Source organism: Sciurus carolinensis, chromosome 6, assembly GCF_902686445.1.
Source record: "Sciurus carolinensis chromosome 6, mSciCar1.2, whole genome shotgun sequence".
NCBI classification, from domain to species: Eukaryota; Metazoa; Chordata; class Mammalia; order Rodentia; family Sciuridae; genus Sciurus; species Sciurus carolinensis.
In genome coordinates, this window is record NC_062218.1 from 124,428,145 (window position 1) to 124,450,579 (window position 22,435).

Here is a 22,435-nt window from a genome sequence, read left to right on the forward strand (position 1 = left end):
TCCAACCTGATTTTAATCTTCCCTATATCACTGGGACCTCTCTGCTTAAAGGCCAGTAACTATTTACCCTGGTTTCATAAGGATTGCCACCAGATGGTTGATTTTACTGTCTGTTCATCATAGAGGATGAGTACTGTATAATTAAAAAAATTCTGCAAGGCCTTTGTTAAGCTTGCTTTTGGACATTTATGTTATGAATATGTTTCAACAGGAAAAGCTTTCAAAGGATATTGATTACCTTATTGGTAAGGAGGGTCAGGTGAAGAGTCAGATTTCTGAACTGAACTTGTTAATGAAAGAGACAGAGGTAAGTGACAGACTGGTTTACGTATTTTTCATTTATTCATCTACACATTCATTTATTTGTTCATAAATTCCTGAGAGTGTTATGTGAACTGGGAACACAAAGTTGTGTTAGGTCTTACTTCTACTTCTTTGGGACTAGCAAAACAAACGTAAAAAATACATTATAATGTTATGTAATAAGTGCTATGATAGTGATTAAGTGATAATGGAACAGAGGAAAGAGTGACTATGGGACACATAACAGAGTATCAAAAAGTAGTAATAATGGAAATTATAGCTTTTACAATTATATTTTAATAAATTAATAGATTGCCTTTGAAAGATATATACATCGCATAGATACATACACTACATTGCATGGATAGGATCATATATTTAAAATTGCAGTGTTCCTGAGTACATGCTCTGCATTTGTTTATGGAAAGATAGTATTAAGGTGTTTGTGACTACATTGTTTGTGATAGCCACAAAGTGGAAACTGCCCAAATGCTTATCGGTAGTGAAATACAAATAGCAATATGAGTGAAGGATGTGTAACTGCACACAACAGTGTAGAGCAATCTAGCAATAATATTGAAAAGAAGATGCCAGATACAAAGGAGTACATACTCTGATGACATAAAAAGTACCCCAGTGGTGAGACCAGATCACGAGTTTAAAATTCAGGGTGGTCATCATTGATAGGGGAGAATTAGTGCCTGTGGAGGTTTTAAGGGTGACTTCTAGGATGCTAGTGATGTTCTTTAATGTGAATGCTCTGCTGGATACTGGTTGCATTCATCTACCTTTATACTTCTATGTACAACCTGTCTTAGGTTTCATTAAAAAATTTTACAAAAGTAATAGTGAATTTAAAATGTAGTTGAGGATAGGACTACGTTATTTTAAAATTCCAAATATTCTTCACTGGCTTTGATGTATGCTTATTTCTCTTCTCTATTTGAAGTAAAGCTGAGAACCACTACCTCCTAATGTCTTTAAAAGTTATAATTAAAAATATCCTGGCTAGTATGACACTGTTACTTCTCACAATTTTTTTTTTGTTTAATCTTTGGTCATTTTGCCCCATAGATTCTTTCAGTCATGCTGCCCTTTGCTTCAAAGTATAGGGAAACCCAGTATTTGTTTTTGGGTTTGTTGTCCTTTGGGTAGAAAATCGAGGAACTTAGGCATCAAGTGTTCATGTTACACTGATTTCTTAAGATCCTGGGGAAACTGGTGAACTTTTTTCTACTTTTGGCCTGAACTGCATTTGTAGGCTTATCAGTAAGAATCTTTTACACTAGAGAATTTGTCTCCTTTTTTTTTCTTTTATTCAGTGATCATAGTGGCACTGTCTTTGTATCTGCAATTACACTTGGCTGGAAAAAAGTCTTAATTGTTTATAATGATATTTCTGAGCTTAATGTAACATATCTTGGAAATTCTATCAGTCACTGCTCTCTGCCCCTTTGCTTTTTAGTAAGTGTAACTTCTGGGGTTAAGGAAACAGAGGAAATCTGGAAAAAATTTTGTTCTATTCTAATTATTGGCCAGAAGCCATTGGAAAGTGTACAGTGCACTGTTACCACAGATCGTCAGCTTTTAAGAATGTTCTGATAGACATATTTTTTTGTTGGGTCTATTATGATAAGTGATCTGTTCATTTTCAAAATCATGTTGAGCTTTTGAGTTCACAATGTTTAATAAACACTACAGATAGGATAATTTTATGGCAAAGTAAATAAACTATGTATATAATGATAAGAATGTTTAGAGTATGTTACATTGTAGTATGTATTTTATGTAAATAGTCTTGTGTAATCTTCACAAAAAAAAAAATTGGGGGGCGGGTAGGGGAGAATGCTGGGCATTTATCCCAGTCTTGCACATGGTAGGCATATGCTTTATCACTGAGCTATACATACCCTAGCCCAGTCCACAGTTTTCAAAAGAGAAAAACTCATGCATGGAGAAGTTAAATAATTTGTATAAGGTCATGTAGCATTATAATTAAATTAATTTGAAGAGACATTTTTATATTGTAGCGAAGAGTTTTTATTTTATTTTGTAGTTTTGTGGCTGTGGTTTAATAAAATTAGAGTAGCTTAAAATGGATTTAAAAATTCCTGAGTGAATTCTAAACTCTAGAAATGTGTTTTCCTATATTTTTGATTAAATAAGTTCATTGCTGCTTCAGATTCCTTTATATGTAACTGAAAATTATATTTTTATTTAATCAAATAAATTGTCTATTGCTGAACTTTGGAGGGAAAAAGCCTAATGAAGTACAGTATTATAAAATTACAAAGTAAGCATAAAAAATTTTTTTTAGCTGTTCTTTGCTAAGGGTATTTGATGCTGAACTATTGTTTTGAAAATTTCAGAAATTTTTTTCTTTATAATATCTGAATTTGTTCTGTTGAATTTTGATAATTTCATCATCACATAGTATAAATACGATTATGTAGAACTTTGTGAAAAGACATTGGGTTTCACTGATGAGGTAATGCTTCTGTGTTTTATAATAGTGCAACGGAGAGAGGGCTAAAGAAGAAGCAATTACACATTTTGAAAAACTGTTTGAAATTCTAGAAGAGAGGAAATCATCTGTTCTGAGAGCAATTGATGCATCTAAGAAACTAAGATTAGACAAATTTCAAACTCAAGTGGAAGAATATCAAGGACTTCTAGAGAACAATGGGCTTGTGGGTTATGCTCAGGAAGTGCTTAAGGAGACCGATCAGTCTTGCTTTGTACAGACAGCAAAGCAGCTCCACCTAAGGTATTTTTCTCTTACTGGTTATTTTAGAATCTCTCTAGCAATGTCATTCAATGCCACTGTATATTTCCACTTTAACTCCAGAGTGGTTCATAATGCTGTGTTAATGTGAAGTATGCCTTGCTTCATTCTTTGCTTGAGTGTTAAGTGAAGTGTAAGTTTTCTTTTGTTCATTACATTGCAGATATTTAGTCTGATTTGCTTTTTAAAGAATCATATTTATATAAGATGTGTCTGTCTGCAGAATACATAAAGCTACAGAATCTTTGAAGAGCTTTAGACCCGCAGCTCAGACATCTTTTGAAGACTATGTTGTTAATACATCTAAACAAACAGAACTTCTTGGAGAATTGTCATTTTTCTCTAGTGGTAAGTCTTAGCAAAGGCAAAACATCATTTTAATCTGAATTTACACTGTAATGAAAAAACAATTTTTGCCAGTGGATGCCTGTAATCCCAGCCATTTGGAATGCTAAGACAGTAGGATTTCAAGTTCAAGACCAGATTGTGCAATTTAGAAAAATCTTTTCTCAAGATAAAATTTAAAAAGGGCTGTATGTATGTAGCTCAATGATAGAGTGCTTGCCTATCTTACACAAGGTCCTGGGTTTAGTCCCTGGTACTACAAAAGCAACAACAACCCCTCCCCCCATTTTCTTTATTTTGAAATTAAAAACAACATCTCAGTTGCCCAGGATTATTATGTCCTAAGGTTATATCCCATTTATGTTTTTATGATTATATTCTTATGTATAAAATATATTCTATTGGCTGGTGTGTTTTTAAACATTACATAAATGACATCAAGTTATATGTATCTCTTGTAAATTGCTTTTTTAAAAAATTAAGTATAAGAATTTATTAACACATGAAATTTCTGGTGTAAAGTTGCATAAACGTTTAGCTGTATGTGTTTATAATATTTAGTAAGTAAATAAATCATTTCTCTACTGAGAGACATTTTGTTTCTACTTTTTCTCTATTGTAAGTATGTGGTATTGAACTCTATCAGGGTTTTTTTCTTTTTTTTTGGTACATGTATGTGAATTTCTCAAGGGCAGAAACATAGAAATGGAATCGTGGCTAAAATTGACCATAGGACATTTAGGTGTTTATGTTGCTGTGTTGGTTTGCTGGGTCTGCCATTAACAAAGGGCCACAGATTGAGTGGCTTAAACAGCAGCACTTTCCTCACAATTCTCGTGGCTAGAAGTTTAAGTAAAAGGTTGGTGGGGTTCGTTTCTTCTGAGGCTGCTCTCCTTGTCTATGGATGGTCATCTTCTCCCTGTGTTTTCACTTGTTCCTCTCTCTGTACAGGTCTGTGTCCTGATCTCTCCTTTTTAGGAATACCAGGATCCCTGCAATGACCACATTTTAATTTCCTGTTTAAAGACCCAGTCTCCAAATACAATTGCATTCTAAGGCTAGCACTCCATTCTAGGGATTAGAACTTTAGCCTATGAATTTGACAGGAACACATTTCAACCCATAATATTTGCTTAGTTTGCATTTTGCTATCCTCCTCAGGGAGGTCTTTTTTTCCTTTTTACCTTCCCACATCTTATCTCATTTGTCTCCATCAACTACTAGTGATGGTGAATGATCACAGTCCTTAAAAAGCTTTAGTCTAATTGCTGTGTAGATAGATTTGTAGATTTGTACATTCAAAGGAAATTTGTCTTGTTAAAAGTTAAAAACTCTGCAGGATTATTTGTAACTACTTTTTTTTTAAAAGATATACTGAATCTGATTTATTGTATCTTATTATTTGAAATAATAAATGCCTATTCTTTTTCATCCACTGTACTCCCTGTTTCCAAACTGTATACCTGACTTGTTTTTATGAGTCCAAGAGCCTTCCTTTTGAGTGGGTAATCTTGTACAGCAAAGGTCACTTAAAGGATAGGTGAGAATGGATAGTAGTCACCTATCTTCCTGCTAATATACATTCCCTTAATTTTTCCCTGTGTGCACATTTGTTTTTTGCAAGCTACGCTTCTAGAAAAGAATGAAAAGGGTATGGGTATTTATGATATTCCACAACTTGTTTCTTTTTTTAAACTTCAGAATGTATTTTAGATAATTTTTCCAGACCTAATTGTGGCTGTGTAATGTTCAGGTATATAAATGCATCCTTCACAGACATATTTATATGCTGCTTATATGTAGCTGGGGGATAAGGAGAAGAAACTGTTTCATTTTATATCCTCCTCTTTACTTGTTAAAAAATGGTGTGTGTGTGTGTGTGTGTGTGTGTGTGTGTGTGCGCGCATGTGTAATTTTTATTGCATCTTGTTCTTACACCTTCCAAGTTTAGAAATTTAATTTTAGGATTATGCATACACACAAAGATTTAACAGTAATATTTTAATCACTTCATTTTAATGATATATTAGAAACCTGTTTTGTGAAGTAAATGTTAATGTACCTGAACAATGGAATATTTTAGGGGAAAAGTATGGACAGAAGCTATACAAAATTGTTATCTTTGAATTGCCTAAATTCATTTTTTGTTTTCTTTAGTTACTGGTTTTCTTTCAAAAATATGTATCATATTTATATTAAGAAAAATTAAATTGCTTTGCAGTTCTATAGGAGAGAATATGAAAGGAAATTACATAATGTCCATTGAGAATTTGTTTGAAATAGGCAGCACTTAGATTTTAAAATATTAGAATAATTGTTCATGGGAGGATATAGCTGAAAAATTTCAAGTCCAGAGCTGTTGTTCTGTACATGGAAGGCATATAGTTAAAATATGTAGTTTATGGTGTTTGAGAATTAATAATGATAATATTTAAAGCTGTTGTTCAGTTTTAAATTTTGTCTTTTTAATTTTTCTTTCTCATTTTGTTATAAATACACATATACCTTCTTATATATATTTTTTCTTACACATAGTATTATAAATTCAGAAAATTCTTGGACAAGCTGGGTCTGTTGGCACACACCTGTAATTATAGCTATTTGGAACCCATGCAGGATGATCAGAAAATTTTAGACCAGTCTGGGAGAATTTATGAGACCCTTTCTCAAAAATTAAAACTAAAAACATCTGGGGATGCAGCTCAGTGGTGGTGGAGAGCTTGCTTAGCATGTGTGAGGTCCTGGGTTCAGTCCTTCAATAGTGCAGAAAAGAAAAAAGAAAATCCTTGGGTAGTATAGAAGTCTTGTCAGTGTATCATTTTTATTGCAGAAAAATACAGGTTTGGAAATACCAGTATTTTAACATTTTTTTCTATTTTATAATTCTTTTAGGCATAGATGTGCCTGAGATCAATGAAGAACAGAGCAAAGTTTATAACAATGCTTTGATAAATTGGCACCATCCAGAGAAGGACAAAGCTGACAGCTATGTTCTTGAGTATCGGAAGATTAATAAAGATGAAGAAATGATGCCCTGGAATGAGATAGAAGTGTGTGGCACAAGTAAAGTTGTCTCTGATCTTGAGGAAAACTGTCACTATGCTTTCAGAGTGAGAGCTTACAAGGGTTCCATCTGTAGTCCCTGCAGCAGAGAACTGATTCTTCACACTCCTCCAGCTCCAGGTATTGGAAATACTGAGAATTTAAAAAGAGTTGACTTGAATGAGACCTTGATTGTATCAAGTAGTCAGTGTCTCCACCTAGACAGAGCTACATTGAAACCAGCTCTTGCTTTTAAAAGAGTATAGACAAACTGATCATGGTGGTGCAAGCCTGCAATCCCAGTGGTTTAGGAGGCTGAGGCAAGAGGATTGTGAGTTCAAAGTCAGTCTCGGTAATTTAGTGAAGCCCTAAGCAAGTCAGTCTCTAAATAAAATATAAAAAGAAAGGGCTGGGAATGTGGCTCAGTGGTTAAGTGCTCCTAGGTTCTATCCTCAGTACCAAAACAAACAAACAAACAAAAAAAACCACAAAAGACCAAAAAAAAAAAAAAAAAAAAAAAAAAAAAAACTACAGACAAAAGAAGATATCATACCCAGCTAGGATTTAGAAATGAACTGAATAGTTGAATTTCACCTTTTCACTTTGTTAAACAGACTGAGAACAGGATTAGATTTTGACTGATGTTAGTCAGAGAAAAACTTGAAACGAAGACATTTGAGTTAGCAGGGCTAAATTGGGGGTAAAATAGCATCAGTGCTACTTTAAAATCTTTAAATAGTATAATTCTGGTTTTTTGTTCAGTTCATGAAAAGCTTTAACAAATAGGATATAGGCACATATTTTTAAATTTTATTAGTATGGTTTCCTGAAATTTAACTTTGGTCTAACCTAATTCTGACTTCCAACTTAGTGTTGGAATAACACTGGATAAAATCTAATAGTTTTAGGCTCAATTTGCAAGCATTAAGTAAACATTATATGGTTTATGCTGTTTCCTCTTTCTTTTCTAGTGTGTTTAACCGAAACTGGAAGAAAAAGAATCTTGGTCATAGTTGCTATATTCAGTAATGTAGTTGGGTGGGGGAGGAGGTAAGGGCTATTGGCTTTTTCTCCAAGAGAAGCCATATTAATAAGGTGACCCTTTAAATTTATTGTACAAACCTGGAGATTTTGGATATTGACAGGAAGCAGGAATAATTATGCCAAGACACTTGGCATTACCAAAAAGACTGGTCTGCCTGCATTTGGAGAATGACTTCAGCTTGCTAGCAGTCATTTTTAAAAATTGTGATATAAATTTGGTATACTATGTGGTATAATATAAAATTTACCAATTTAGTCATCCCTCTAAGTGTACAGTTCATTGACACTGTATATTCACAACATTGTGCAACTACCGCCCCTCATATCATCCCAAACTGAAAGTCTGTACCCATTGAACGATAACACCCTATTCCCTTTATTCCCAGAGTCGGTAATCTCTTACTTTCCATATATGAATTTGCCTGTTCTTAGTACCTCATATAAATGGAACTGTGCAATATTTGTCCTTTCACATCTGGGGTATTTCATGTTTCATTCATGTTATAGCAGGTGTCAGAATTTCCTTCTTTGTTAAGGCTGGATAATATTCTGTTATACATGTACACCGCATTTTTTTCCCATTCATTGGTCGATGGACATTTGGGTTATTTCTACATTGGTTATCATCCAGTGTTATATTTAATGGATTTAAGTTGATAAGGGATTATAAGAGTTATATTATCTCCATTCTTTAGATGAGGAAATTAAATTTTAGGTCAAACTTAGTTAAATGTTTGATCAGGGTGGCAAAGCTAGGTCACTCCAACCATTTTTTTTTTTTAAATACTACCATGTTTCTCTTGTCTGCCATATTGATTCAGTAAGGAAAAGGCAAACATTTTCCAAATTTTAAAATTTGGAGTAGGTATTTAAGAAAATGAGTAGATTTTTAAAAATTAGAGCTTTTATAGCTATATGTAGTAGTTGGGATCATCCTGACAAACTCATATATGCATGGATATCAGTTTCAGTTCATGATCCTCTCCCTTCTCTCTCCCACTTTTCCTTCCTCTCCTCCCTCCCTTCTCCCATTCTTCTTCCTCTTTTCTGTTAGATTCCTTTTGCTCATCTATTTGCATTCACTTGGTTCTTTATGTTATCCTATCCTTCTCTCCCCCTTTCCTTTATTTTACTGTAACTTCCACGAGAGAAACATTCAACCTTTGAGTTTGAGTTTGACTTATTTCACTTAGCATGATATTCTCTATTTCCATCCATTTACCAGCAAATACCATAATTTCATTCTTTTTTATGGCTGAGTAGAACTCGTTGTATTATATGTACCCCAATTTCTTAATCCATTCATCTGGGTTAATTCCATAATTTAGCTATTGTGAATCGTGCTACTATAAACACTGGGGTGACTGTATTGCTGTGGTATGCAGATTTTAGATCTTTGGGGAAAATACCAAGGAGTGGGATAACTGGGTCATATTGTGGTTCCATCCCTAGTTTTTTTGAGGAATCTCCATATTGCTTTCCAGAGTGGTGTTACTAGTGTACAGTTCCACCAATGTACAAGTGTGCCTTTTTCCCTAGAATCTTGCCAGCATTTATTATTGTTTGCATTCTTGAACATTGCGATTCTGACTTGACTAAGATGAAATCTTAGTGTAGTTTTGATTTGCATTTCCCTGATTGCTAAGAGATGTTGAACATTTTTTCTTATATTTGTTGGCCATTTGTATTTATTCTTTTGAGAAGTGTCTGTTTATTTTGCCCATTTGTTGATTGGGTTCTTTTTAATTTCTTTGGTGTTAAACTTTTTGAGTTCTTTATATAGTCTGGATATTAATCTCCAGTTGGAGGAGCAACTGGCAAAGATTTTCCTTTCATTCTGTAGGCTCTCTCCTCATGCTCTTAATCATTTCCTTTGCTGTGCAGAAGATTTTTAGTTTGATGATGTCCTACTTATTGATTCTTGGTTTTATTTCTTGTGCTTTGGGGTCTTGTTAAGGAATTTGGTGCCGACACCCTTATGATGAATGCTGACCTTATGTTTTCTTGTAAAGCAGTTGTAAAGTTTGTGGTCTAATTTGTAGGTCTTTGATTCATTTTGATTTTAGTTTTGTGTAGGGTGAGAGAGATGGATCTAACTTCATTTTTCTACATATAGATATCCAGTTTTCCCAGCATCGTTTGTTAAAAAGACTGTCTTTTCTCCAAGGTATGTTTTTGGCACTTTTGTCAAATATCAGACAGCTGTAGAGTAGGTATGTGGATTTGTTGGTTTAGGACTTTTGTCTCCTTACTTCTTTGAGTTGGAGTAATGTCAGAGAATGTTTAGTTCAGCAGCAGTCTCTAACCTGTGAACTTTTAGTGTCAGTGTAGGTTCTTAGCACCTCACAGGTTGGGCTGAAATAAATAATAGTAACAACTATTGCAAACAATACAGAGCATTAAAGTAAATACCCAGTGCCTACTATGACATCTTCAACATTAATGACCACCAGTAAACAGGAATAATGGGTTCAGGAATTATGAACAATAAAAACAATAACCATGAACCAGATCTGGCTTTAAAGCAAACAACACATGGCAATTATATAATTTATAGTAGTAATAATTGTATCAGCATTCCTGGTGGGGCATGAGTTATATAAGTCAATTAGTTCTGAAAGATGGTAAAAGTAAAGCTAATTTGGGGGAAAGGATGTGATAAAGAAGTTAGAAAAGAGTTTACAGTTTCAGAAAGTGAACAGAGAGATGCAGAGGAGATGTAGCAGGTGATTCTTCATATAGCAGGAAGAAAAAAAATAGAAGAAGCAAAGTATTAGGCAAGAGCACAATAGAATTTGGCCCATTAGCAGGAGGAGAGAAATAAACAAATGAAAATAATACAAAACCAATAAACCTGAACGCTCAAAAGACAATGCTAGGAAAAAATAATTACATTAAAAATGAGAGATAAAGAAACTAATAAAAGTATGTATAATATGTCCCTGAACCAGTCAGTATATCAGGAACTCTTACACGTGTGTGTGCGCGCACACACACAAACACACACACACACACACACAAAGAATAAAAATAAATTAAAAAATTTTTAAAAATTAAAACTATCTTAATGAAGAATGAAGGAACCATCTCCATTGAGGTTGTCAAAATAGTTGGCCTTACTGGATAGTCACTGTCTATGTCCAACAGTCTTGCTTTCCATACTGATAGAGCAACGGGTGAAGGGTTGTTAACTCCTTGCTGTTTTCATGTTGCTCCCTGAGCTGCCAGCTGGAGTGATCTAACACTGAAGCTGTTTGTTATAAGACTTAGCTTCCTTCTCACCAGTGTGAGAGGGAGGGTTTGGGAAGCACTGTCAGTGGGGGTTTTGTCCATTTTGTGCACTCCCAGTTTTCTGCATCATTCTGTGAGGGGCCTTCCAGCAGGTGATGCTGACATCTCAACAGGTCTTAGAGCTTTGTTGGGTGGTACCTTCTTTGGAGAGACTAAAATGACCTGCCCCTAGGGCTAAACACTAGCCAGTCTCTTATGCAGGTCTGGTTCTCAGGAGCCTCCACTCATTGCTTGTCCAGGAGCACAGCCTTTCCAGCTCTCGGTCCCAGTCCACTTTAGTTGGTCATGTGAGCTGCCCAATGCAAAGGAGAAGGAAGTTGGGTTCCCCTTTGCCCTTATGACTTGAATGCCCCCAGGTACGGTTGGTTACTCCACACCTGTTTCACTTATGTTCCATCAGGCTCAGCCTAGGTCATTAGAAAGTCGCCTGCTGGGACATTCTGGCTGTTTTTTTTTTTTTTCTTTTGTCCTGATCTCCGTCCTGCAGTTGCCACTGTGGCAACATTGCCTCAAGATGGCTCCTGCTTCAGGTCTCCATGGCCAGTTGAGATATGGAGCTATGGAGCGTGCTTTTCATGTTCCAGCATGCAGTGCAGCCTCTGGATTAGCTAAGATTAGGCAGTAATTTTTTTTTTTTTAATCTCAGGCCTTTCTGTACCCAAACTGTGTCATGTCCCCATCCCCCAATCTTGTCTGAGGTGAATCCACATTAGTGATGCCCATGTGGCAGCCAGGTGGGCTCTGATGTAAGGCTCTGATGTATTCTTTATTCTTTGGGCTCTGATGTATTCTTTATTCTTTGTTTATCGTACCCAAATTTCTTGTTCAGTATTGAATTTTGACAAAATTTCTTTTTCATACAACCCCCCCAAGAAGCTGTACACTTAGTGCTGTGGTCTCAGGCCCATGGCACAGCTTGGAATGCAGGTTTCCTCTACTCTGCCATCTTCCAGGCCCCATGAGTAGATATTTATGAAAATGCAGTGCCTCTTAATTTAAGGATAAAAGAACAGATCTAGTAAGTGCAAATATCTATGATAGATTGGATATCTCTATTCCAAAGAGGTGCATTCATAAATTTTCACATACATGAAAATACTTTCTCCTGCTTTCTGAAGATTTCTGAAGATTTTCATGTATAGAGAATATACTGGAGGTTATTGGTAAGTTGGGGTTTTGGGTTAACATAGTTGTTTGAGTAGCATGACACTTTCCTCTTCCCATCTCTTTTTGGTAATCTCTTGTTTAAAAACTTGTCAAATTTAACCTTAAATCATAGAAATGCTAATAATTAATTTTCAGGCTGATTTTACATTAATTTTAAGCTCTCTTTAGTTTTCAGTTTCCTCTTTGATGAAAAATGTGGCTATAATAATGAACACCTCCTGCTGAACTTGAAGAGAGACCGGGTAGAGAGTAGAGCTGGATTCAATATTCTCCTGGCTGCGGAACGTATCCAAGTTGGCTATTATACAAGCTTAGACTATATCATTGGAGACGTTGGAATTACAAAAGGAAAACACTTTTGGGCCTTCCGTGTGGAGCCGTACTCATACCTGGTGAAAGTAGGAGTTGCTTCCAGTGATAAACTACAAGAATGGCTCCATTCTCCCCGGGATGCAGTTAGTCCAAGGTAGATCTTTTGATGTAGAATGTGATAATATTTTTGAAAGTAAATATCCTTGGATAGCAAGATAAGCCTGAAAATATACTTAAACTTACCTCTTATACTTGGAGTATGTACTTCTTAGATTTAGGTTGTGGCTGGGTGGCTGGCTTAGGAAAGGAGTTGGGTTATCTCATTGAATAATGAGAGCAGCAGTAAATTTTTGATGCTCCAAGGAAATAATTTTGTTTTAGATGCCTTGATAATGATATCACCTCACAGTTTTAAGTTTTCAAAGTCTTGTACATGGTACCTTAATAAATTATAAAAATTATATATATATATATATATATATATATATATATATATATATACAGAGAGAGAGAGAGAGAGAGAGAGAGATGCCTCTAATTGTCATACTGCACAGTTGATACAAGATGTTCTTTGGTTATGGGACCCAGTTTCTTTAAAATTTCCCATATGTCCTTAACAAAATTGGGTCATGTGAGACATGTTTGACAGCAAAGAATTCTGATTTCTTAAGAGATTGAATAATGGAGATTGTGCAGTTTAGTTTCTTTTGGATAGGATAAGAAGAACTGGCATAGTTAATTTTTGACCACTTATGTGAACAGTATTACCAGATTAACAATATGATAGGACCAATTTTTTTTTTTGCCCAGAGATGAGAAATTTACATAATGTCAGATATTATTCTCATAGGGAAGTAGTTAACTAAACATAGTGGCATACCCAGTTGATACAATACTAGATTTAATGTTTAAAAAGTTCATAACATGAGAAATATTAGAAGTGATCAAACTTGATTAAAATTGTTGTTGCAGTGTGATCTCAAATATGTAAGCAGCAAACTATACATAGGTAAAAAATGGAAGACTCTCTGGAGGCTGAGGCAGAAAGATTACAAGTTCAAAGTCAACCTCATTAACTTTAGAAAGACCTGAAGCAACTTAGTGATGTCATGTCTAAAAAATCAAATAAAATAAAGGGTTGGAGATGTGACTCAGTGGTTAAGCGCTCCCCTGGGTTTAATACCTGGTACCAAAATGAAAAGAGAAAGAAGGATCATATAGTCAGCTTTCATTGTTTTATAATAGAGGCAGGGAAGATTTCTTGATTTAGACAGTTCAATTAGGAAACAGTTCTCAAGGAGAATGACACAAGCTTTATTTTTTTTTGTTCTCATTAAAGTGCCCATTTATTTTACTTGGCCTTGAATTAGGACGTGTATCTTGCCTTTGTATTTCCTTATATATGATTGTGTGCCATGAATATTTCATCTTTGACCAGTCATTTCACTCCCCTCCCCGCTTCTTTAATTTTGGTAGACCAAAGTTATTAAAGAATTTTTAAGTTCTCACTTGTGTGTAAATTGAAGTAAAAATGGATAATGTCTCATGACATGGAATTGGGGGCTGAGTATGCTTTAAGTTGATTTTTTTAATAGAAAATTCATAAAGTAGAGGTTATTTCTACTTGAAGTCAATTTATATTATTTTGTGAAAATGTTTTGAAGATATTTGAAGACTTAATGGATGAAGGTACAGATACTGTGTTTGTGTATTGTGTTTTAGATATGAGCAAGACAGTGGGCATGACAGCGGAAGTGAAGATGCCTGTTTTGATTCTTCACAACCTTTTACATTAGTTACTGTAGGCATGAAGAAATTTTTTATTCCCAAGTCACCTACTTCTTCTAATGAACCTGAAAATAGAATTCTTCCCATGCCAACAAGTATAGGGATTTTCCTGGACTATGATAAAGGCAGAGTGAGTTTCTATGATATGGAGCATATGAAGTGCCTTTACGAGCGCCAGGTGGACTGTTCACATACGATGTATCCAGCATTCGCATTAATGGGCAGTGGAGGAATTCAGCTTGAAGAACCCATCACAGCGAAGTACCTGGACTACCATGAAGACATGTAGTTGAAATATCCAGTGTGACTGGGATGAAAAGTGTTAACAAAGGAACGCCTTGATGTTAGCCTTTGTAACTAATTAGATAACATCCAAGTCTTGGTCACACACTTGTTTTTTGTGTCTGATTCTTCTTAAAACAAAAAACAAAAAAACAAAAAAAACAGAAAACCTAAACAGCCTTGTCTCTTCCATGTTACTGTTCTGCCTTTCACAAATGACAGAGTGAAGACGTTCTTTCCTGGTTAATATGGAATGGTTAACTTTGTAACTGGATCATCTTTCTCTTTATGTACAGGGAATCTAATTTATTTATATCAGCTGGTATTGCTTTTTTGGGTGGGGAAGGGATACAAAACTATTTATTATGTTTTTTTTGTGTGTTTGGTTTTTCATTTTTATATCATGTTTATGTCTTAAGATAGTTTTAAATGGCTGTGGGTAGAAATGAGTACTAAGCAGTGTGTCTTTCATTTGATTTTAACAAATTATTTTTTATCCATCTAAACAAAGTTATAGATAGATAAAAAGAAAAAGACCATAAAAACAGTAGCATATTTAAGTGGAAAATTATATATTTCAAAGTGTATTAATAGCATGTAGCCTGGAAAATGAGTACTGCTGGGTTTTTTGTTTTTGTTTTTTAAAGACCACAAACTGTATTGATCAGGACATCTGAAAGAGTTCCTTTAGCTGTAATGCTCATTAACTAGCATGTGTAGTAAACATGATGTCTGATAGGAAACAAAAAGTTCTTGGCTAACCCATGAAACTTTTCACGCATATAATTTTTTTTCAGAAAAAATTATCTTCAGTTTTTCTTACTGTATGAAAATATTTGTGCTTACATTAAAGAATTACATTAAATATTTCAGAAATATTAGTGAAGATGGACTGTTATTACAGTCATAATTATTTTTTCCCTCCAATTGTCTTGTGATTTTCATTTTATGACACAACTATTACATATCAGATTTTCCTAGTTTACGAGTTTGAAAAAGTTCATGATATATTTTTAGTAGCATTAAATATATTGCAAAATGTGGAGTACTAATCGTTCAGTTGTATGGCATTTTCTATGGCTCAATGTTTGGTAATGAGTGTTTGTAGTATAAGCAAGTAAACAAATTTAATTGTTAAGGAATAATTAATTACTAAAATCATAATGACTGTATATATCCGTTTAAAATTTGCAATTTATTTTCATTTGAACTACATTTTCTCTCAATTAGATGTTCGTTTTTGAAAGATATTCTTTTAAATAGGTGATTTTTATTTAAGCTGCCTATTTTTTTAAGTTAAAATGTTCAGAAACTAAGACGGTCATATATTTTAGCACAGATCACTTATGGAATACTATTAACATATTTTAATGGTGTAACCAAAACTCTTGGGGTCTGTTTCTATTTTTATTTTTTAGTGAAAAAATCTCTTATTCAGGCTAGTAGCACTAAGTAGAAAATATAGTGGAGAATTTAATAGTCTTTGTTACTCTCTCATCTATGAATAGCACTTTATCACATAGGCTAAACTAAGAAAATATGCAGTGTTATGTGGATCACTGTGCAATGAAGCTGCTGAAGTTGTACGTGCGGTTAAGTTTGACACTCTTAAGCCTTGTGTAAGCACATATCACGTAGGCATTTTTAAATATAAAGCTTTAATAGGAATAAGAAAGTCATTTCAAACGTTGTATAGTTATATATAAATTGTTCAGAATTTCTTTCATTTTTAATAAAAATTAAAAGAAAGTCAAGTGTAATTATTCAGATCTGTACTTCAGGAATTTTTAGTATGTTTATATGGAAAATTGAAACAAAATGTTAAAAGTTGTATAGCTGCACACAATTATTTAGAGCTAAAGTTTTGTATGAAATTATTTTGGATGGTTGTTTATTACCTTTAATCCTCTTGTGGAACTGATCATGAGAAAAGCTTAACATGAAACTGATATATATCAGTTGTCTAGTTGATCATTTTCTATTTCTTTTCTGATCCATAGTAGATTAGATTTTGCCTGGATGAGTGACCATTTATTTTACATTCATGCTCCTTGTTTTATGGGGTTTTGGTATTGTGTTCAGTGATGGATCATAACAAGTTGTTACTAATGATGGGTTTTAATTTTGTTTAATAAGAGTAGATTCAAGGCTATCCCTATGATACTGTATAATTGCTTAATTCTCATTCCACAGTTGCTTTTTAAAAAATAGTAGGAGTCTCTGTAATCTCTGTCTCCTAGCTCTCTATCTCCTTTTGGGGATAGAAACATAATCTGGACCTATTAAATCTTCAGTCAGGAACTCTCATCTGCTTGGGCTCTGGGAGTATGTCCCATGGGGGTAGTTAAAATGTAATCAATCTTACTGCTGTAGAAAAGAGTGAGGACTACTGTCATAGGTGAGAATACTTTAAAGAAATTATGCTCTCACAAGAGTTATCTGCTATGTATGGAAACATTTTGACGAATTGGAGTTTTTCTTGGGATTTTTTTGCTTTTAAAAATAAAGGGACTGAGGTGGTTCAGTGGTACAGCACTTGCCTAGCATGTATGAGGCACTGGGTTTGATTCTCAGCACCACATACAAATAAAGGTCCATCAACAACTAAAAAAATATTTTTAAAAACTTGAAGAAATTTAGTTTAAAATTTAGGTTTGGAACTATTTTATTCATTTTGCAACAATCTTAATTCCTGCTATCTATGAGACATTGTGCTACTACACACTGGGAATAAAGTGAACAAGACAGCCTCTTTAGGTTCCTTCCTTTGTGGAATTTGACTTCCAGCATGGAGAGATGACCAAAATAAGGAAGGTGCTAGAGAATGCTTGATATGGGAGCTAACGTTAGATTTGGTGATCAGGGAAGCCCTTCAAAGGAGAGTGATGAAAGTTGACACTTAATTGCTAAGGATGAGCCATGCAAACTGAGGTGAAGAGCATTCCTGGTAGAGTGGACAAGAACAAAAGCCTTTGGGATGGTGAATTCTTAAGAGTTCTGACAGGTAATGGAATTCTCCCTAGATGGTTAAAATGAAAAGTTCTAGAAAGGATTGCTTAAAGATATGGGTAGTGGTAAAGGAAGATACAAGCAATAAGGTGGCACTAGAAAAGACTGGCCACAGCCTGCAGCCACCACTGCCTGTAAAGCCAGGAGGACAGAGGAGAAGTACTGCTACTGCTGCTTAGATCTTAGTGAGAAGTAGGGTCTTTTTCTTTTCCACATTTTTTTAATTGGTGCATTATAGTTGTACATAATGATGGGATTTGTTACATATTCATACATGCACACAGTTTCACAATATAATTTGACCAGTTCTCACTCCCCAGCAGTTCCTCCCTACCTCCCCACTTCCCACCTGTTGGTCCCTTTACTTTACTGATCTTCCTTTGATTTTCATGAGACCCTTGACACCCCCAACTTTTGTTTTCCTTTTTTTTCTCTCTAGCTTCCGCATGAGAGAAAACATATGACCCTTAAACTTCTGAGTTTGGCTTATTTCACTTAATAGTCTCAAGTTCCATCCATTTTCCTGCAAAAGTCATAAGTGCATTTTTATTTTTGACTGAAAACTCCACTGTGTGTGTATGCCACATTTTCTTTATCAGTTCATTCGGTGATGGATACCATTGATGGACATCCAGAGTTTGGCTATTGTGAATTGTGCTGCTATAAACATGGACATGCATGAATCATTGTAATATGATCACTATAGTATGAGTGACTAATTCTTTAGAATAAATACCGAGGAGTGGTATGTAGCTGGGTCATATGATGGTTCCATTCCAGTTTTGAAGAAGGATATTTATGATCTGAAGTGTCAGAACATTGCAAATAAAAGGAACTGACTTGAAGACTTAGAAAAAAATGTGTGCAAGTTTTCCCATTTAGCATTCTGATATTTGTTTTTCAGTTAGTAACTTTCATGTGGAGATCATCCATAGGATGATTGATGAGTGCTTTACAAATTTGCTATTCTTTGTCTGAAATCTTGTATTGGAATAGAAAAGAATAAGAAAAAAAAAATAAGAGCTTTGTGAAAAAAAAAGTATCCTTAAAGTTTTGGCTAGATTTAACTGCAATATAGAAGTAAGATTATAGAATACTGTCAAAATACATTGAAATGTGCCATACATGAATTATAGCTGATGCTGGGGTTTGATCCCAGAGTGAAGTGCTCTCACACTAAGCTATATCCCCAGCCTTAGATTCCCTTTTTAAACCTAGCTAAACTCAATGGTTTGTTTTCTACAGGCCACTGCATGCTTTTGAAAGACCTTAAAACAATCCTTGATATACATATTGGCATGTGGTTCAAATGTAGCGTGTGTCTATACTGATTGGCCAGATATATCACATGGAGATCTGCTTTCTTTAAGTCTTGAGCTCCTAAAACGAGTCTTGGCACAGAGCTAATGTCCTTTAAAATACTATATCTGCCTTGTAATCTTAAGACAGTTGGAGCAACATTGTTTTTCTAACTTTCCTATTAGTCAACACTATGAAAGTATGTTATAATCTCCTCAAAGTAAAATGTATATATTGTAATATCTAAAGTACTAAACAGTTTATAAAGTCAAATAATGACAAAAGATTCATAAAACATCAACTTCCAACCTGCCACCTTCATTCAGCTTCTTAGTGATTTTAACTCTTGTTTCTTCTCTATTTATCTCTATATTAAGATTACTTTCTAGTATTATCATTTGACAATGTCATATAATGTTAAATTATTATTTTAACACCATGTATTCAATATAAAGTCAAGTAGGTGAATTATGACTGCATTTCTCATTTTTTTTTCTTCTTGGAGTTAAATTATGACATTTATTTAGTTGTCTTTAAATCTGTTGTCTTCCACCTTCCAAAACACTATAAAATGCTTCTAGTAAGGCATTTACAAAGTGTTTCTATTTGTTTATCTTGGAGAATCTCTGCGAGAGCTTTTTGTCATCCTACTCAATGTGGACTGATTGGTTCCTGGGCTGTCTTTGGGGGTTGCCTTTGCCTTCCACCCAGGGATAACCTTTCTTTCCTAAATCGAATCTCATTTCTGGATCCCAGGTCTTTCTTTTAGTTGGTTTGTGACCTCATTGTAGTACAGCATATTCTGTAGTCAGTGTCTTGAGAGAAGGTTCAGGAAACAAAGAATTTAAAAAATGTTGTGTGTTCTGAATTTTCTTTCAGTTAATAGTTCAAAGCTGTTTTCCTGGGCAGTTTTTCAGGGTATAGTTCTGTTGTCTACTAGCACCCAGTATTTGTTTGTTTGTTTATGTATTTGCAGTACTAGACACTGAGCCCAGGGTCTTGCATATACTAACTAGACAAGTGCTCTACATCGCCAATGACCTAACACCCAGTGTTGGTAATTGAGTCTGATGCCATTTTGCGTTTGCTTTTTCTTTTTCTTTCTCCTAAGTACTCGGGATTGAACCCAAGTGTTCTACCACTGAGCTACCTTTCTGGCCCTTGATTCTTGATTCTTTGCATGTGACCTTTCTGTCTTCTTTCAAAGCTTTTTAGCTTATTTTTTTTCCTATGATGTTTTGAACTTTGATAATATTTCTTAGTGCAGGTTATTTCTCTGCATGTTTTGAGGATTTAGTTATTTCCTGTCAGTTCTGGGAGTTTTCTTGTGTTATTTCTTCATTGATTTTATCCCCTTCGATTTCACATCACTACCTTTTTGGAGCTCCCCAATTAGTCAGATACTAGACTGCTTCACCTTAAACATTTTATTAGCATGCAACTTTTGTTTCATTGATGTATTTTTTTCTTGCTACTCTTAAGCTTTACATTAGTGTTATAACAGGGGTCTACTTCATGCTTTGAATATAAACCTTGCTTCTCAACCACTGGTGGCTTATTTCACAATCATAAATAAATGCTATACACATCCATATGCAAAGTTTTGTGATGTAAGTTTTCAACTCTTGGATAAATACCAAGGAGCTAGAATGCTGGATCATATGGTTTTCTTGGAAACTACTTAGCTGCCTTCTAAAGTGTACCATTTCACATTCCCTGTTTAGACACTCCCCTCACCCTGCCTTCTTGTCTATAGTGAAGATTGAAGAAGTAAGACTGATTAGTAACTTTGTGTGTAAGGTTTATTGACTATGGACCTTCATTATGGCATAGTCAAGTACAAGGTGGCTTCTACTGAATCCTCCCCACAGTTCAGTATCCGCACATCCTTTCTCTTTCTCTAATGAAAGATCCTTTAATCATTTTGCTGAATAATGGTCCTCCAGAACTGGACTGGGGATTAAGCTGTGAAGTTCTATCACTCAGTAAGTAAATCTTCCTTCTCCTGACCTTTCCTATGGATTTAGTGTTCCTGAGTGAGGAACATCTAGTTTTCTGCAGAAACTCGACCACCTGTCTTCTTTGTAAGTTGCTGCTATTGGTAGGAACTCAGGTGGAGGGGAGAGGTAATCATCTGATAATATAGGGTGGAGCTAGCTGGGAAATGAAAGTGGGGTTTAAATGCTCCATATCAGTCTCTGTTGGCTCTACTTTTAAATGTATTCAGGATTCAGCTTCTGCTACCTCCAGTCACCACCAACCTCCTAACTAGCTTACTCACAGGTCTGTCTTCTTTAACCCTATATTAGTTGTACAGCTAAGTCCTGCTATTAACAAACTCTGAAACTTGTAAACTTAACCAAAATTTATTATTTCAAAATCCACTGTAGATCAGTAAAGGCTTTCCTCCATTGGTGATACAAGTTCCCTTCATTTTGTGACACCACCTGAGCACGTGGTTTCTAAAGTTACTATAGTAGAAAAAGAACCTACAGGAGTCCTAATAGCTATAAGTACCTTAATACATAATTTGTACTCAGGTTTCCTTGACTGGGACTAATCACATAGTGCTAACTAATAGGCATAGGATGTTAACTGGTGAGTGCCCAGGAAGAAGAGAACCCGATAAGGTGGAGCAATAATAATTTCTCTCTCAAGCCCTTGCCCTGTTACTTACTATTCTCAACTGGAAAACCTGAGTGATCCTTCTAAAAATGTATAAGCCACTTCATATCACTCTTGCTATTCCTGATATTCATACAATCCCTCACCACTTTTGTCTATTTTTAGATGTCACATTTTTGATAAGAAACATCTAACCACTCTATTGAAGCTATACCTGTCCACCCCCATTCTACTCCCCTTTCCCTGCTTGGTTTTCCACAGGACTTCTTTTTTGTTTTGTCTTAACGGTGCTGGGATGGAACTCAGGGCCTCATGCATATCAGGTGAGCACTCTACCACTGGGTTACATTCCCAGTCCCTCCATAGGACTACTGAATTTCACTTTTGTCAATGCTTTATTCAACATTTTTGTTGCTGTGACCAAAAGACCTGACAAGAACAATTGGAGAAGGAAAAGTTTATTTGGCACTCACAATTTCAGAAGTCTCTGTCCAAAGATGGTGAGCTCTATAACTCTGGGTCTCAAGGTGAGGCAGAACATCATGGAGGAAGGGTGTGGCAGTGGAAAGCCCCTCAGAACATGGCAATCAGGAACCAGAGAGAAAGCTACACTCAGCAAGAACAAACTACCCCAAAAGCATGCCCCCCAGGACCTAACTGTCTACCTGCCTATAATTACTGCCCAGTTAATCCATATCAGAGGATTAATGGTTAAGGCTCTCATAACCCAATCATTTCGCCTCTAAACTTTCTTGCATTGTCTCACACGTGAGCTTTTCGGGGGGCACTTCATATCTGAACCATAATAGTCTGCTTCCATTAATGTGTAAGCTCCACCAAAGCAGGATATTCACTAAGAATTTTATCACTACTGGACTCTGAATCTCCCTTGGTTTTCAGTACAGACTCACCTCTGCCCTCATGGCACATGAGTATCTGAGATTTCTGATCCTCTCAGGACCTGGGTGGGTAAAATCCACTGGATTTTCATGAGCTTCTCCCTCTGCAGGTTTTTAGATTTGACCTTCATTGCCATTCCTTGATCTCTGTCTTCATTGTAGTTCACAGATACAGATGTCTCCTAGTTGCGTGGTAGTTGTGGTTTCCTTTCTGTTTGTTTACTTTTGGGGTGATTTTCAAGAG

General features: G+C 35.2%; 1 protein-coding gene across 2 annotated transcripts in view; it reads left to right on the forward strand.

The window, feature by feature from the left end:
* The window catches only part of Trim36 (tripartite motif containing 36), a 43,346-nt gene extending 27,187 nt beyond the window's left edge, over positions 1–16,159 (forward strand). Inside the window, exons 5-10 of one of the 2 annotated variants that reach the window (XM_047556935.1) lie at positions 212–307; positions 2,817–3,070; positions 3,312–3,436; positions 6,326–6,616; positions 12,146–12,443; positions 14,012–16,159. In XM_047556935.1, coding sequence (XP_047412891.1) covers positions 212–307; positions 2,817–3,070; positions 3,312–3,436; positions 6,326–6,616; positions 12,146–12,443; positions 14,012–14,366 — 1,419 coding nt within the window. In that variant the 3' untranslated portion in view covers positions 14,367–16,159. The remainder of the gene's footprint in view (positions 1–211; positions 308–2,816; positions 3,071–3,311; positions 3,437–6,325; positions 6,617–12,145; positions 12,444–14,011) is intronic. The other variant, XM_047556932.1, reaches the window with a different exon arrangement.
* Positions 16,160–22,435: the final 6,276 nt, after the last annotated feature.